The sequence below is a fragment of the Patella vulgata genome, chromosome 3, assembly GCF_932274485.2.
Source record: "Patella vulgata chromosome 3, xgPatVulg1.2, whole genome shotgun sequence".
Classification (NCBI taxonomy): Eukaryota; Metazoa; Mollusca; class Gastropoda; family Patellidae; genus Patella; species Patella vulgata.
Window position 1 is genome coordinate 37,835,835 of NC_065881.2, and position 18,735 is coordinate 37,854,569.

The 18,735-nt window shown below is 34.9% G+C and overlaps 1 protein-coding gene across 5 annotated transcripts in view; it reads right to left on the reverse strand.

Moving 5' to 3' along the window:
• Positions 1-226: 226 nt before the first annotated feature.
• LOC126814441 (4'-phosphopantetheine phosphatase) overlaps positions 227-18,735 on the reverse strand; it is a 28,382-nt gene continuing 9,873 nt past the window's right edge. For all 5 annotated transcript variants that reach the window (XM_050539564.1, XM_050539565.2, XM_050539562.2 and 2 more), the window contains 10 exons: positions 18,095-18,282; positions 17,657-17,741; positions 17,032-17,129; positions 15,864-16,019; positions 14,999-15,111; positions 13,648-13,735; positions 11,420-11,624; positions 10,824-10,981; positions 7,592-7,761; positions 227-2,988 (listed from right to left, as the gene is read on the reverse strand). In XM_050539564.1, the coding sequence (XP_050395521.1) occupies positions 2,754-2,988; positions 7,592-7,761; positions 10,824-10,981; positions 11,420-11,624; positions 13,648-13,735; positions 14,999-15,111; positions 15,864-16,019; positions 17,032-17,129; positions 17,657-17,741; positions 18,095-18,282 (1,496 nt within the window). In that variant the 3' untranslated portion in view covers positions 227-2,753. The remainder of the gene's footprint in view (positions 2,989-7,591; positions 7,762-10,823; positions 10,982-11,419; positions 11,625-13,647; positions 13,736-14,998; positions 15,112-15,863; positions 16,020-17,031; positions 17,130-17,656; positions 17,742-18,094; positions 18,283-18,735) is intronic.

An 18,735-nucleotide genomic window follows, 5' to 3' on the forward strand; every position in this document is an offset into this window, starting at 1 on the left:
TAGCGAATAGATCGATGTACAATACCGGGCAAATAAATCAATATGCAGCATTGGACAAGATGACTGATTACAGTACTGGATAAATAGACTAATATACAACATTGGGCAAATAGACTAATATACAACATCGAGCCAATAGACCGCCAATAGACCGACATGTACATGTTTAACAAAAATGGATGACCAAAATAAGCAGAATATTAATGGATATAACAAACACATAACATTTGATACATTAATAAATTTATTTACTTTCTAAACAATAAAATGGAAGAACAAATATGGTGGTGTACAAAAAATACTGAGAGAAATACAGACTTAATCTTTTAAAAATACACTTAAAATCAAAATCAGCTTCTTTTTTTTTTTTTAATATTTAAGGAACACTGATATGAGTGATTCTGAATTTGATAGTTAATTACACTTTCAGCATTAAATTAAACAATTTCACATCACAGTTATACTATTTGATAAAATCATACAATCTAATATTTAACAAGCAGTTGCTATGCAAGATACGCCCACATTTATGCATGAGATGGACAGAGGATGAGCTGAAAAAGTGGTCTGATATGCGCTAATATCAAAAGGAATCAAGATATTTGTGATATAAACATACATTTTAAGTTTCATAAAAATTGGATAACCAGCGGCTGCCAGACAGGATACGCCCACATTTTGCAAGAGATGGATAGAGAACAAGCTATAAACAAAAACGATTTTTTGTACAATCAGGGGTCATAATTCAGAAAGTTACGATCCGATATGCGCAAATATCGACAGGAACCAAGATCTGTGGGTTATAAACATGTATTTAAAGTTTCATCAAAATTGGATCAAAATTGTGACCCCTAGAGGGTCCACAACCTTGATATACCAGTGGGAGCGGTCATTTTGTTTGGCAGTTTGGTCTGATTTTCCCAAAATTTGAACTCAACCATCATTACAGTGTTATGGTGATATATTCGAACGTTTTTTTAAATCAGATAATAATTGTGACCTCTAGAGGAACCATAAGCTAAAAAAGCGATTTTTCGTAAAATCAGGGGCCATAATTCCGGAAGTTACGATCCGATATGCGCGAATAGCGAAAGAAACAAATATCTTTGGGTTATAAATATGCATTTCAAGTTTCATCAAAATCAGTTGAAAATTGTGACCTCTAGAGAGTCCACAACTTTGATATACCATATTTTTACACTATTAGCGTACGAGAAGCAGCCATTTTGTCCGGCAGTTTCGGTCCAATTTTCATGAAATTCGAACTCAACCATCATTAGGGTGTAACAGTGATATATTCAAACGATTTTTTTAAAATGGATAAAAATTGTTACCCCTAGCAGGACCACAAGCTTAAAACGCGATTTTTCATACAATCAAGGCCCATAATTCAGGAAGTTGCGATTCGATCTGCGTGAATATAAAAGGAACCAAGATCTATGGGTTATAAACATGTATTTCAAGTTTCATCAAAATAGGATTAAAATTGTGACCTCTAGAGGGTCCACAACCTTGATATACCATATTTTTACACCATTAGCGTACGAGGGGCAGCCATTTTGTCCAGCAGTTTTGGTCCGATTTTCAATAAATTTGAACTTAACCATCATTAGGGTGTAACGGTGATATATTCAAATGTTTTTTTAAATCGGATAATAATTGTGACCTCTTGAGGGACCACAAGCTAAAAATGGGATTTTCCGTAAAATCAGGGGCCATAATTCAGGAAGTTATGATCCAATATGCGCAAATATCGAAAGGAACCAGGATGTTTGGGTTATAAACATGCATTTCAAGTTTCATCTAAACCAGATGAAAATTGTGACCTCTAGAGTGTCCATAAGCTAAAAACGTGATTTTTCGTACAATCAGGGGCCATAATCAATGAAGTTTCGATCCGATACATGCCAATATCGAAAGCAACCGAGGTCTTATGGAGATAATCCTATATTTCAAATTTCGTTAAAATCGGATAAGAATTGTGACCTGTAGAGTGTCCACAAACAATTGTGGATGGACAGACGGATGTCATGACGGACAGGGGCGACGACAATATCTGTCCACATGAAAATATGGGTGTAAAAAAATTGTGACCTCTAGAGGTCATGGGGAGCAGCCATTTTTTGGACAGTTTCTGTCCGATTTTCACGAAATTCGTACTCAACCATCATTATGGTAAAACAGTGATATATTTGAACAGTTTTTTAAAATCGCATAAAAATTATGACCTCTAGAGGGTCTACAAGCTAAAAATGCAATTTTTTCGTACAATCAGCAGCCATAATCCAGGAAGTTACTGTCCGATATGCACCAATATTAGTAGGAACCAAGATCTTTAGGTTATAAACATATAATTTAAGTTTCATCATATCCGGATACAAATTGTGAGCTCTAATGTGTCCACAAGATAAAAATGTAATTTTTCGTACAATCAGGGGCCAGAACCCATGAAGTTGCGATCCGATACATGCCAATATCGAAACGAACCTAGATATTCGGGATATAAACCTATCTTTCAAGTTTCATCAAAATCAGATCAATTGTGACATTTAGTGTGTCCACAAACAAATGTGGACGGACACACAGACGGACAGACCGCGACGGCATAATACATCCACATGAAAATGTGGGCATATAAAAATATACACTGGTATTTCATATCACATAAATATCAATAATAAATATTATTACTACTGTATTAATCTATTAACTCTTATCATTGTTTGATTTGGTTGCTAGGTATACCTGTCTTGTCATTGTTTGGTTACTAGCGATACCTGTCTTGCTTTTTCAAATTTAAACATAACGTTAAACATGTCTCCGCCAAGTCTATTGGCTAACCATTTATTTTTTATTACAGCTACCTTGAGAACATCACAAGTAAACCGAGCATGAAAGTTTGTATGAACAGCTCTACCCATACCCTCTAATATGATAAGATCTGCCTTCTCTTTCACCATCATATTCACAAGATCATTGTCAATTAACCTGCAAATAAATCAAAGCTATAATAATTAATCTGAGAAAGTTAGGCCAAGAAGAGGTCTACTCTCTTGGTACAGATATTTGAATATATTTGGAAAGAAAGATGGGTTGCCAGGCAACAAAACATATGCCCACAGCAGCTATGTCGTCCCAGCAGTCCACAAGGGTTGTCACATATTTGTTCTTTTGTCAGTATGAAAGCATTTACAAGACACTAAAAACTGATTAAGAACAAGCCAACAGTGAGGCTGAAGTTCCCCGCCAAAATCCCAAAATAAATAGATGACACATTTTAATTAATCGCACATTTATTTTTTTCAAAAGTATCAAGCAATCAAACTGATTATTAACTATACACTAAGTTTCATCACTCTCTATCAGATAGTATCAAAGTTATCTTGTCCCAAAGCATCGACCAATGAAATAGCTTAGCTTAGCTTAGCTTTAGCTCGAAATGTTAATCATTGAGCTCAGTCAAGACATTCACTTAATGAACATCTACATCAAGTTTAAACATTCTACCTCAATTAAACGCAGAGTTGTTACGTTCCAAAGTCGAGCATCCACAAGATTTTTCAAAGTAATCAAGAGCCATCAAGAGCCATAACTCTTGCAGTAATTATCGGAAATAGTTGAAAAACACTGATGGGCCAAACGACAATATAAAAACCAGTGGCTGCCAGGCAGGATACGCCCACGTTTTCAAGAGATGGATAGAGAACAAGCTAACAAGAAAGTGATTTTTCCTACTATCAAGGGCCATAATTCAGGAAATTACAATTCAATATGTGCGAATATCGAAAGGAACTGAGATCTTTGTGTTATAAACTTACATTTTAAGTTTCAACAAAATGGGATAAAAATTGTGACCTCTATAGGGTCCACAACCTTGATATACCATATTTTTACGCTATTTTAGAACGAATGGCGGCCATTTTGTCTGTCAATTTTGGGCTGATTTTCACAAAATTCGAATTCAGTCGTCCTTAGGGTGTAACAGTGATATAATAATACAGTTTTTTAAATCGGATAAAAATTATGACCTCTATAGGGTCCACAAGCTAAAACGCGATTTTTCGTACAATCAGGGACCATAATTCATGAAGTTATGGTCCGATATGCGCGAATATCGAAAGGAACCGAGATCTTTGGGTTATAAACTTACATTTCAAGTTTCAACAAAATCGGATAAAAATTGTGACGTCTATAGGGTCCATGACCTTGATATACCATATTTTTACGCTATTTGAGAACGAACAGCGGCCATTTTGTCTGTCAATTTTGGGCCGATTTTCACAAAATTCAACTCAGCCACGGTGATATAATAATACCTTTTTTTAAATCGGATAATTCAGGAAGATACGGTTCGATATGCGCCAATATCGTAACGAACCGAGATCTTTGGGTTATAAACTTACATTTCAAGTTTCACCAAAATCGGATAAAAATTGTGACCTCTATAGGGTCCACAACCTTGATATACCATATTTCTATGCTATTTCAGAAAGATTGGCGGCCATTTTCTTTGTCAATTTTGGGTTGACTTTCACGAAATTCAAACTCAGCCGAACTTAGGGTGTAACGGTGATATAATAATATGTTTTTTTAAATCGGATAAAAATTATGACCTCTCTATAGGGTCCACAAGCTAAAAACGCGATTTTTCAGACAATCAGGGGCCATAATTCAGGAAGTTACCGTCCGATATGCGCGAATATCGAAAGGAACCGAGATCTTTGGGTTATAAACTTACATTTCAAGTTTCAACAAAATTGGATAAAAATTGTGACCTCTATAGGGTCCACAACTTTGATATACCATATTTTTACGTTATTTTAGAACGAACGGTGGCCATTTTGTCTGGCAATTTTGAGCCAATAGTCACAAAATTCAACTCGGCCATCCTTAGGGTGTAACGATGATATAATACGTTTTTTTTAATTTGGATAAAAATTATGACCTCTATAGGGTCCACAAGCTAAAAACGCGATTTTTCGTACAATCAGGGGTCATAATTCAGGAAGTTACGGTACGATATGCGAGAATATCGAAAGGAACCGAGATCTTTGGGTTATAAACTTACATTTCAAGTTTCAACAAAATTGGATAAAAATTGTGACCTCTATAGGGTCCACAACCTTGATATATACTATTCAAAAAAAGTAGGGGATATTTGATTTTTAAGTGTTATTAAAGTCACCTAATGAAACTGACGAAGAAACAAATGACAAAATGAAATGAAGTTCACATTCATCGATTTATTCCAAATGATCGTTAGACTAAGTAAGGCACAGACTGACCATTATAAGGGTAAAATGATACCCGGGGTCAAACAGCAAAGTTACCACAGCATCACAACCAAGTCAGTAACGGGTAAATCCTCCTCTGTTTGCCAAACAAGCATTGATCCGACGTGGCATACTCCTAATGAGACGTCTAAGGTCATTTTGGTCCAGACTGTCCCATTCCTGTTGCAACGCAGCAGCAAGTTCTTGGACATTGGCAGGACGTTGTTGAAGTTGACGTAACCTCTGTTCAAGCATGTCCCAGACATGCTCGATGGGGGAGAGGTCGGGACTCAGTGCTGGCCAAGGTAATGTGGTGATGTTCTGTTGTTGGAGGTAACCTGTAACGATCCTGGCCCTGTGACATCTGCGTTGTCATCCTGGAAGATGAAACGGCGGCCATGACGTCGTGCGAACGGCACAACATGGACTGCCAAGATGTTGTCCCGGTAGTACTGGCCTGTAACACGCCCTGCAACAACATGTAAAGCCGTTCTTCCAGCAACAGTGATGCCTCCCCACACCATAACAGAACCACCCCCAAATCGATCATGTCTGATGACGTTAACGTCTTGGAAGCGCTCGTTTCGACGACGCCACACCCTCCTACGTCTGTTCAAAAAATCAACAGTGAACCTTGACTCATCTGAAAACATCACATTGCTCCAGCGTCGATTATCCCAGTGTTGACGATCCCTACACCAACGACGTCTTGCCTGAATGTGATGATCTCTCAAACAAGGGATCACGCGAGGACGTCGGGCGCGAAGGTGACCCCTATGCAGTCGATTCCGAATCGTCTGGCCACTCACTCTCACACCAGTGTCTGTTTGAAGACGAGCGCTGATCTGATTTGCTGTGATGACACGATTTCTCAAGGCCAAGGTACGGATAAATCGATCCTGGGCTTGAGTTGTCGCCCTTGGTCGACCTGAGCGTGGTCTGTCCTGTACAGATTGTGTATCACGGTATCTGGACCATAGCCTGCTTATGACATACTGAGAAACATTCATCGTCCGCGCCACAACCGCCTGTGTTGTGCCGATCTGTAGCATGCCAAGGGCACGTAACCTTTCATTTTGGGTAAGCCATCGCATATCAAAATTTGATTTCTGGTCACTAAAACAATTAAACTGATGTTTCCACCCTGGAATTCAATGCCACAATGACTGTAACATTCAAAGTCAGAGTCGTGCAAATCTTGGGTTGGACCCCCATGATGATCCCAAGCATCACCTGCATTCCATGCGGTAGCTATTGGTGCGTTTGGGCGTCACATGTAACTGGAAATGTTTCTTCTGTTAGGTTCTATAGTGACTTTTTTCGTAGTCATTTGCATATTTTAGTATTATGCCCCCAAAATCAAATATCCCCTACTTTTTTTGAATAGTATACCATATTTTTACGCTATTTGAGAACGATTGGCAGCCATTTTGTCTGTCAATTTTGGGCCGATTTTCACAAAATTCGAACTCAGTCACCCTTAGGGTGTAACGGTGATATAATAATACAGGTTTTTAAATCGGATAAAAATTATGACTTCTATAGGGTCCACAAGCTAAAAACGCGATCAGGGGCCATAATTCAGGAATTTATGGTCCGATATGCGCGAATATCGAAAGGAACCGAGATCTTTGGGTTATAAACTTACATTTCAAGTTTCAACAAAATCGGATAAAAATTGTGACCTCTATAGGGTCCACAAGCTAAAAACGTTATTTTTCGTAAAAACAGAGGCCATAATCCATGAAGTTTCGATCCGATACATGCCAATATAATAGAATGGGACCATCCATACATATCTTGCTCTTTTACAATGTATTTATTACTGTAAGATGGGGTTAGCATTTTGGTGTATCATACATTAAATTATCTCACTATAATGACAGTGTTCACAGATGTGGCTTCAATAAGTAAGGCACTGGTTCACTAAGGTCACTGGTTCGATCCAAGTGTTGGCAGAGGATGTTCCTCAGGATTTTTGGGCATGGTTTCACCAATCTTTCTGAGCCTTGCCCACCTTCTTTAGCCCAGACGGAGCCTTGTTAGTGCAGAAAAGTAAGACAAACTCAATATTATTTTATTTGTCAGTTGTCTATGATATTAGATTGCTAGGAGCAGACAAAATCAAAGATTTCCATTGTTTTAAATAAAGGGGATTGAGTAACTAAGTGGTCTGATTAAAGGAATGTGTTTTAGATCATAAAGTTAATCAGAGATTTAAGTCCCATGGTATTTCAATCCCACACTTGTATGTGGCAAGGAGTAAGTTCATCCAGAAATAACATAGTTAGAGATATAACTGATATAAGAATATTTACCTGAGATCTAAACAAGGTGAACCCTGTCCATTCTCCATTACCTGTAAACGACCCTCATTTAATGCTGAATTAATCTCACTACTTATAGCAGCTACTTTCTTTACTAATATTAATAATTCACTAAATATAACATCATTTAATGCTGGACGTGAATTTACACATAAAATAACCTATAAAATAATCAAAATCATAATATAACCTCAAATATAATAATAACAAATATACACATAAAATAATCCATAAAATAAATAAATTCATTATATAATGTCAAATACAACACTAACATTAACAAATATACCCATAAAACCAACCATAACATTGTAACCTGCAATAAATAATATTCACACAAAGTTAAGGTACCTTGTACCTTCATTGAATTTGATGAATTTAGTTTAAATTGCCAATATCAGCTTTTTCGACCAAAATAAGCAAAATTTTAGAAAAATCAAAGGGGTACAGTTTACTTTTCCCATTTAATTAGAATTAAACAAGCCAACAGTGTGGTTGACGTTCCCCTCCGAAATCCCAAAATAAATAGATGACACATATTAAATAAATCCCACATTTATTTATTTCAAAAGTATCAAGCAATCAAACTGATTATTAACTATACACCAAGTTTCATCACTGTCTTATCAGATAGAATCAAATTTATCTTGTCCCAAAGCATCGACCAATGAAATTTCTTAGCTCTGCTTAGCTTTAGCTCGAAATGTTAATCATTGAACTCATTTACCTAATGAACATCTACATCAAGTTTAAACATTCTACCTTAAAAAAAACCAGCAGATCTGTTATGTTCCAAAGTCTTGACCAATCAAATTGCTTATCGCTCCTTAGCCTAAGCAGAAAATTCTCATCATCGAACTTAGTAAAGGTAATGATATAATGAATATATACTCGGACTTTCATCACTTTCGCTTAAAGATACATTATGGGAGATTTTTATAGAGCGTTGGCCATTCTTGCTATAACAGTTCAAAAGTAGATGATGAAAGAAGAATATATTGAAAAATTCAGTCAAATTACTTTATTCTGAACATAGTTATCATCGTTGTAATATTTGCCTAGAAATGGTAGCGAAATGTGTCTTCACCTTCGCCGATAGTTTGATTGACAGGCGTTAACTTGACCTACATATCTCGATTATCAAGTAAAGTTTTCAATGTCATACGGGAACGCTTTACAGCGGCCCCACTAAGTACACTCTATCATTTAGCCTCGATCTAACTGACGTATTTTCATCAGGTTACCCCTTATTTGATTTAATCAATTAGTGAAATCCTATTTAAATCCGAGCTGTAGCCGAGCCATCCGTGGGTCTACAGAGTTGATTTTGGTCTTGTTGTTTAAATAAAGATCTAATTTATAATTTCTATAACATCTGAAGCCTAAATTAAGACTTGCAATAATCAGATTTAGCGCTTGCATAATGCATGTTTAATTAAAACCAAAGTTATCTTACCCCAAAGTATCAACCAATCAGATTGCTTATCTCTGCTTATCATAAGCAGACAATGTTTATCATTGAAATCCATCAAGACATTCACCTAATGAACGCCTACAACAAATTTGAACTTTCTACCTCAATTCGAAGGAGAGTTACTGTGTTCCAAAATATCGACCAATCAAATTGCTTATCGCTCTGCTTACCCTGAGCAGAAAATGCTCATTACCTCAATTAGAAGCAGAGTTTTTATGTTCCAAAGTCTTGACCAAACAAAATGCTTATTGCCCCATTAGCCTAAGCAGACAATTCTCATCATCGCATTGATGAAATGAAACTATACACCAAGTTTCATCACTCTCACTTAATTAAAACTAAGGTTATTGTGTCCCAAAGCATCAACCAATCAAATTGCTTATCTCTGCTTACCCTAAGCAGAAAATGCTCATCTTCGAACTCCATCAAGGAACTGACCTAATAAACACCTACACCAAGTTTGAACTTTATAGCTCAATTAGAAGGAGAGCTATTGTATTCCAAAGTCTCGGCCAATCAAATTGCCTATCGCTCTGCTTATCCTGAGCAGAAAATGCTCATTATCAAACTTAGTCAAGGTATTGATGTAATGAAACTCTACACCAAGTTTCATCACTCTCACTTAATTAGAACTAAAGTTATCATGTCCCAAAGCATCAACCAATTAAATTGCTTATCTCTGCTTACCCTAAGCAGAAAATGCTCATCTTCGAACTCCATCAAGGCATTGACCTAATAAACACCCACACCAAGTTTGAACATTCTACCTCAATTAGAAGGAGAGTTATTGTGTCCCAAAAAGTGTGATGGACAGACAGACGAATGGACAGACAGACAGACAGACAGACGAACCCATTTTAATAGTCCTATGCTTTTTTCGAAAGGCGGGGGACAATAATTTGACATAAAATGACCCAATTACCTCTCTAATCATCGAACCATGAAATGTCTGTTATTAATAAATCTAGTGTTGAAAATCGGATCGAGATTTGTGATCCGAATACTTTTGTTGGCTATCCGAATAATTCGGAGACGTGAAATTCTTGAACAAAATTACATCAAAAGTTCTTATACCGGTACTCATAATTTCTTACTTGTTTCAATGTTTATGAGTGTCTGTGTATGCCGAGTATGAAATCTTACATTCGATTTGCAAATTGTTTGAGCTGCGAAGAAAAAAAACGTGCCTACCTTTAGCTGTAATTATTAAGACTATCTATGACATCGGTCGGACATCCCAAAAAATCAATGAGGTGAAGGAATTTGTATAGTATAACTACTCCTGTTATCCGCACCCTCCCACTTATCATTTTGCTCAATCAACACGAATGAAAAAAGTAAAATAAAACCATGTGCCATTTATTCGGCAAGGTCGTTTGCCTCATTCTGATAATCTACTACTATTGAACCAATCAGTGAGTGGGAATATACGTGACCTAGGTCGTTATGAATAAATTTCATTGTGGGAAGTCAAAACACGGTCTAAACTCGTATGCCGTAAACTAGCCCAGGGAATGAATGAATATTTTTTTCAAAGTAATCAGACATAAAAATGGCTAAATATAGAGCATGCGGAATGTCAGAATATATTGTAACGAATAGTAAACGGATAGTAAAATGATTTGGATAACCCTTATTTTGTATCCGTTAACGAATATCCGAATAGTAGTTTCAACACTAAATAAATCATGTGCCTGGCATTGTGGTAATAATAATCACTATTATTTAACAGATAGAAGTAAAACTTACTTTTGTTCCGTTAGCTAGAAGTTCTTGTGCTAGTGGAAATATACCTAATATTATATCAGCCCCACTATTATCACAAAATATAACAGCACACTTGTGAACTGGTTGAGTTTTTAACCTGATACACCATTCATCAAAATCATCAAATAACCAGGGACGAGCTATAAAATATATAAATAAATATTATATTTACCTCTAGGCCTATTATTAATGAACAAAGTCTATCATAAATGAACAAAGGACAACTATAAATGAACAAATTCTTTAACACACAAAGTCTTTTTAACACACAATTTCAGATGATGCTGATCTGGATTACCCATTTTAAATAAATGAACAATTTTTGCAAAATTCAACAACTTATTATGGAACCACAATATCTTATTGGTGTCATAATAATTGTAACATCTACACCCATTTTTGATTATCCAACCAATTATAGTAACATAAAAATAATAATAACTTGTATATATTTTAGAGTGATGTTTGGTATCGACTAAACATTTAACTTCTTTTCCACAATCTGTTCTGTAAGTATCGGTGATAGGCAATGCTAGACTTTCCAGGCCAATAAAAATGACCAGTTTTTAAGGACATACCTTGCAGACGCGATCTTGCCTCTTTAAAACCAAAACCTGGTGATTCCATGAGTTTACAGACTTCTTTAGCACCCCAATCAAACATATTACCAGCTAATATACCTTGAGCTAATTCTAACTGTCTATCAGGCCATTCTAACTTCTCTAATTCTCTCAAATGACTTGACAATAATTTTACTGCCTGTTCATTTTCAAACTGTTTTTGCTAAAAGAAATGAAATCAAATTGAACACCTTGTTATAGGAGCCGTCCATCCCAGATATTTTACATTGAATCAAATGAGTTAATTCTGCATGAAAGACTTACAGAAACCTTTATCCTTGTCCTGTAAAATATCAAATATACTAACTTTCACTTTTGATATGTCACCAAGTTTCATGCTATCCTCAAGGAATCTACTTACATAATTTTAAGTCATAAGGGATCGTTGCTATTATAGTATTATTAAATCACACGTAATGGATGTTCTTAAATGCGTTTCATAAACTAACGATCATGTCCGAACAGCTTGATATTTTGAGCTGACACTTTTGGACTTGCTGTTTTGGCTATATTGGTGCATAATTTGTATCCTTAAACCCACTTTTATTAATGGGTAGCTTGTGAAATCTTGAACAGCCCTTTTAAAATTGAAATCTGTTTTTAATGTTTTTGGAATTTCTAAATTGCAAAAGTTTTCAAAATAGATTACTAAGTGACTAGATTTCCACCAAAATCAAATTTATTTGCGATTTTTGGCGAAGAAACATATTTTAATGTTAATCAAGAAGTTACGGTCCAATGTGGGTGTATACAAATTTCATATCGATTATCCACAGCATGTTTATGACTATAGTTGCAATGTATATTCCTCCTGTTCACAACTAATAATTCAATTCATCATTACAAATTTTATGATCATATACTATATCCTTAAATATTCCCCAGTAAACCAATGTACTGGACAGAATTCTTATGTAAAGATAGGGTGCGAGGCAACGAACCATATGACCACAGCAGCTAAGTATCTGGGCAGTAGAGTTGTCACATATTTTTTCTATTGTCAGTAATGAAAGATTTATAATACACTAAAATCTGATTAAGAGTAACAACTCATTAACTAATTATCAGAAATCGTTAGAATTTGTTAGGCTTTTAGTACTGTCCCATGCTAATGTTTAGTATACAAAACATCTAATATCATGGGTTTAGTTGTTCAAGTTATCAAAAATCATTGAAATTCAATATACTTGTTCGTCTCAAGACCTTAAACTCAGTGTATCAATCTAAAGTCAATCGAATGATTACTTTGGTCTGTAGAGCATCTGCAAGATTTCTTGAAGTAATCAAGGGCCATAACTCTGGCAGTAATTATAGGAAATCCGTGAAAATATAAAGGCGTCTTCGTCTCATGACTGTAAACATTCTTTATAAATTTAAAATCTATTGAAAGACAACTTTTTAAAGTGATCATAGGCCATAACTCTGGCAGTAATTATCGGTAATCGTTGAAAATTAACAGGCTTCTTTGTCTCATGAACTTAAACACCGTGTATAACTTTAAAGTCAATCGGATATTAACTTTAGCCTCTAGAGGCTCCACATCCACAAGATATTTCAAAGTAATCAAGGGCCATAACTCCGGCAGTAATTACTGGAAATCGGTGAAAATCAATGACCTTAATAAACACTGTACAAATATAAAGTCAATCGGATATTAACTTTGTCCTCTAGAGCATCCACAAGATATTTCAAAGTGATCAAGGGTTATAACTCAGGTAGTAATTATTGGAAATCGTTGAAAATCAATAGGCTTCTTCGTCTGATGACCTTAAAAACTGTGTATAAATTTAAAGTCAATCGAATGTTAACTTTGTCCTCTAGAGCATCCACAAGATTTTTCCAAGTGATCAACGGTTATAACTCCTGTAGTAATTATTGGAAATCGTTGAAAATCAATACGCTTCTTCGTCTGATGACCTTAAAAGCTGTGTATAAATTTAAAGTCAATCGAATGTTAACTTTGTCCTCTACACAAGATATTTCCAAGTGATCAACGGTTATAACTCCGGTAGTAATTATCAGAAATCGTTGAAGATCAATATGCTTCTTCATCTGATGACCTTAAAAGCTGTGTATAAATTTAAAGTCAGTTGGATATTAACTTTAGCCTCTAGACCGTCCACAAATTTATTTTTTATCCATTTAATAAATATTTTGAAATTATAATTACAATAAGGATTATCTACCTGAGAATACGGATCTGTAAAATGTAATTCTGATAAATATTGACTACTGGTATCTAATAAACTTCTTACTGTTAGAGAACCATAACAACTAGAAATATAAATATAACAAGTAATTATATAGTCTCCTTCTGTACAATTTTAGCTACCAATTGTGATGTCATTCATTGAGAGGGTATGCTAACTCTTTCCAGAATACCTCTGATACCCCATGTCTTTGGATTCATCAGTTTTCTTTTTGTTTTGTTTTCTTGATATGTATTACAATAAACATTTGTATTTGTTAAAGGGGTTTGCCATTAAATTTGCCATTTTGGATTGTCTGTGTTGTTCTGTATTATTGTTGAGTAGTCAGGGTTATAATTCTAGTTTGAATTAAGTTTACACAACTGCATACCTACTCATAAAAGCATACTATTATTAACCCTTTCATTGCGTCTACCCGGTAGTATCGGGTATTATAAAATGCTGTTAAAATGTGCTTACCCGGTATTTCCGGGTACTCAGTACGGCCCTCGCTAAAATTAGCACCGTATCTGCAAGTGCCATCTATTGTATTTTCTATACACTAGAACATATTTCCACGTGTTTCAAAGCGGCAAACCGTAAAATAGTGACAATGTAGACAATGCACTCTCGGCGAAGTCGTGAATGACATCTTTGCTGACCAAGACAGTGTGGACAATTTCAAGGCGGGTGATACACATAATCACTTTCCAGTTAGTTGATAATAATAGTAGTCAGGACAGTGATTGGTAGTATGAAGTGCGTGATTTGTTGCGCGACATTCCGCATATGGCTATGTCTCCCGCGCATGATGAACAAGCCCAGTGTGAACATGCCCTATGTCTGCAGTAGATTCTGACGATAATTCTGATGTTGATTTTATTAATAATGCTGGCCTGCTAAATCGTAAAAGACATAGGCAATTCCTGAGTCACGAACATGTAGATCTATTGACTGACTATAGTGATAATGATATGGGACTTGCGTATGAAAGTGAAAGTGATGGTGAAAACAAGGTATTGTAATCTACACGTGGTCATGGCAGCGGGAGACATGGTACACGTGTTCGTGGTGGCATTGCTTGTGGCTGCTATTGATATTTTTGTTCATTTTATATATCTTTATCAAAATCCAGTAAAAAAAACAATATCCCATAATTCTATTTTTTCCTCTTAGCCTAATCTCATGCACATCCCAACACACAAAAAGAATTTCCATTAAAACTTCCATTAAGCACTCTTTGGCATTTAGTTCCAAGTCTCCTTTTTTCCTCAAAAAAAGGGTCTAGCACAGGCAGTGGATTCACGTCTAGCATTGAAAGGGTTAACGTAGATCAAACCTGACTTACCAAGGATTTTCTTTAAGAACTTTTAATCTATCTAAATATCGGATAACAAATTTTTCAGCTCGTTTCTCTGCATCTGATGACTGGGGCTGACTTTTAATAGCTTGCTGTCTGGTCTATAAATAAAAACATAAACATATAAATGTATGTAAAGTTTAATTAGGAACGGGTTCAGGAATAAAATCATTAGAACATTCATAATGTATACACAGACACAACATTCATAATGTATACACAGTGTCATATGAATATAAGGTGGCTGTGGAAGTTGAGAAGTAAAGGTTCAAATCCTGGCGTGAATTGAGAAGAATTTTGACTGCTAGGTTAACAAGGAATGTGTTGCCTGATACATGCACATGGGTTGATCTATTTATTTTTTGGACATGGACCTATAAGTGAGGAACACAAAATAAATAGATCAACCTATGTGCATGTATTCATGCAAGGAAAAACACCTTTGACAATTGGAATGCTATGAAGAAGAGATGCAGGTAAATTCTCCTTGACCACAGCAGAAATAGTGTTTGTTAGTCTCAATAACACTAAATCATTTCTTTCTGTTCCATCATAAATATACAGTTTAATTCTAGAGGAGTAAATAACACACAGACATTTATTAGCACTCAGTTCAAAAATATGTAGCCAAATGAAAACCTATCAAATCAAGGTTTCACAAATGAATCTGGGATTCAAAAGATACCTAAAAATGGCACAGAAGTGAAAAATTTGAGACAATTTGAACCTGTTAAAACGGTCTTACTGCTTATCTCTTCTCTACTACAGGTTGTCTTATCGTCTCTATATATATCATTTTTCAAGAATTAATGTATGTAACTGTTAAGTTAACTGATTGTAAAAATGTTATTACCTTATCAACACCATTAGTAAAACATTGTAACCAATATTCTCTAGCCTCCTCATCCTGAGTTAAATCTACTGTATCTGGTAGGTAGTTCTGGGCATCCAGTAATAAAGGACAAGGTAGTAACGGTTTATCCAGACGATTGAGTTCCAACATATCAAACTGTAAAGACAAAACATCAGATTTTTTATAACTATAAGCGGAATCAAATACAGCCCAAAACCATTAAAATTGTTTCAGAACTATAGTACTGTGAAGGCCTGTGCATTAAACGATGGTAAATTATACAGCCCGACAGATTGTACAAGATGTTTTGTCTGCTATGTTTTATTTTGATTAAATTATGTTTCGAAAGATTATGCCTAAGTGAGCTTGTATACTAATTTCTGTTTAGATATTGTCTTACTGTGTTGATATTCGAACACAAATTCAGATATATTTCAAAATTGGCTCTTATCGACAATTTTATTTTTCACCCAAATCAAGAGGTCTGGTCACTTTAAAGCTTTGATTAAGACCACAGTATTTAACATTGTGTAAACTACTCATTGTACAGCTGAATGTCTAAATAAACATGACCAAATTCAGTATTACTGCAATAGGGAATTATTGTGCATGACAAACAACTGGCAACAAAATGTTGGTGGCCATGTTCGACCCATGGTGATAAGAGAATTTTAAACAATAATATCCAATATGCATACTTTACTTTGCATGGTGTATGAAGAAGCGACAGTAAACAGAATTAATTCAGCTATCAATAAAATTATCTTCAATAAGTAAATTATTGGCCATTTTGTTTATTTCCATTTAAGCCTATAAACCATAATGCTTTGCATGTGGTGTCTGGGCCAATCAACAAAACCAAATAACTAATTTCGCTGAGAATTTTAAGAAATAGGATAGATTTAAGAACATGGAACTCTTACAAAACATTTAAATAAAGGTGTTCTAAAATATTCTATTGCTATTTTGATCTTTTGTGTCGATAGATAGTACATTTATAGATTCATTTTTGTGAAAATCTCAATTTCGATGAAAACCAATATTTTCACTTATTTTGTCTCTAGGTTAGAATTAGATAATGCGCATTCTGACTCATTTTGACATACCAGGTCACATATAGTCTTTGGTGTGCGCAGACCTTTAGCTACTAATATTAAGACAGACTTACTGTGGAACTTCTTGTTTTACCCAAAAATCCTGAACATTTTGGACTAGCTAATCCAGAGCTACCAGCAAAATGTTCTCCCCATACAAAAGACTGATCATCTGAAAAGACAAAATATCACAATGGCTGCATTGAACAGCTTTACCTATAGATCACCAATCTAAGTATTTCAACAGTTTTTATCACAGACTAGTTCTTGCCTCAGAGCTAGAAGGTGAGACAAGTGTCATCCTTGAGGTAGGGTATTGTCCACTCTTTTCAGAATACCTGATACATTACTACTGAGAGCGATGTCCTTTGAAAGATTTATTCTGACATTTCACATCATCCACATCACCTGTACTGTGTTTCTTTGTATGCTTTGCTGTACAGTTGTGATGTACTGACTTTTTATAGTTAGGAGTGGAACAGTCCCCCTTGCACTTAACAACAACAGTTCACATGAATAAATATGATTTTGAATTGAATATTACCAGTTGTAGATTGTCTGCCAATAATACCTGGAATCTAAGGCATTTAGAATGTGGCTGTATTATGTTATGCCTCACATGTTTGTTTTTTAAAAGATCTAGGTAAAAACAACTTATATGAAACACAAAATAAATCATTTAAATATATATAGCTGTACCTTTTGAATCATTAGCACCTTTAAGAAAAGCTCCTATAGCACCTAAATATCCTTCATGTCGTAAAAATAAAGCTTGTATTTCACCCTGAAATAAATGCAGAAAAATACATTACAACATCCGTCCATTATTGTGTTTTTAAAATTTTTTATTTAAACAATATTTTATTCATTAAAATTTACAAAATGTATATAATAAATACAGGATACGATAACAAGCTTTATCAGCTTATATAAAATCGCTTCCTTTTAAAATTAGATTGATATGAGAGATGCTTTAACATAACTAAATAACTTATCATTTTTAGTTAGATAAAAATGGAAGATGATTTAACATAACTCTATGGGTTATTATCAGAGACATACTATATTATTATCATGTTTCATTAGATACCGGTAATCATGGGAGACACAAACAATTTGTATAATTTAAAAACAAACCTTGGACCAAAAGTTGATGGCATATGTTATGGTATGCATTGTCATGGGATGTCCCCTTATAAAATAACCACCAAAATATATCTTTTTAAGGTTGTGTATCTTAGCTTGTAAGTAAGCTATCTGTCCAATATCATTACTAATAGATAATAATAAACTTTTAGCTACATCTTCATCTTTAAAATTAGATTCTGTAAAAATAATCATCTATTTGTCAGCTATACAATCATAATCAACCCTTTAAAGATGATGGTCTTCCTATATTCTAACAATAGACAGATATTGTAACGATGACGGCAACTGGAATCAACTTTTAAAAACTATCAAACAGTGTGTCCATTCAATCACCACTCTAAATGAAAGACTGTGTTAATGCATTCACTGGTCGAACAATTGACCATTGTAAGGGTATAAATACAACTAAAAGTTCATTTTGACACATAAAACAAACTTGTGATATATAAAAGCAGCAAATTTGATCAATTTACTAAAAGCATCACCATTTTTAAACTTAGGAATGCCATACTGATGATGTCACTAATGCATTCTTTAGTTAAAGGTAGAGTTTGAACAAGAGCACCTATGTTTTATCTAAAACTGTCATCACTATCTACCTTTTATTAGAATATAGAAACTGATGGATA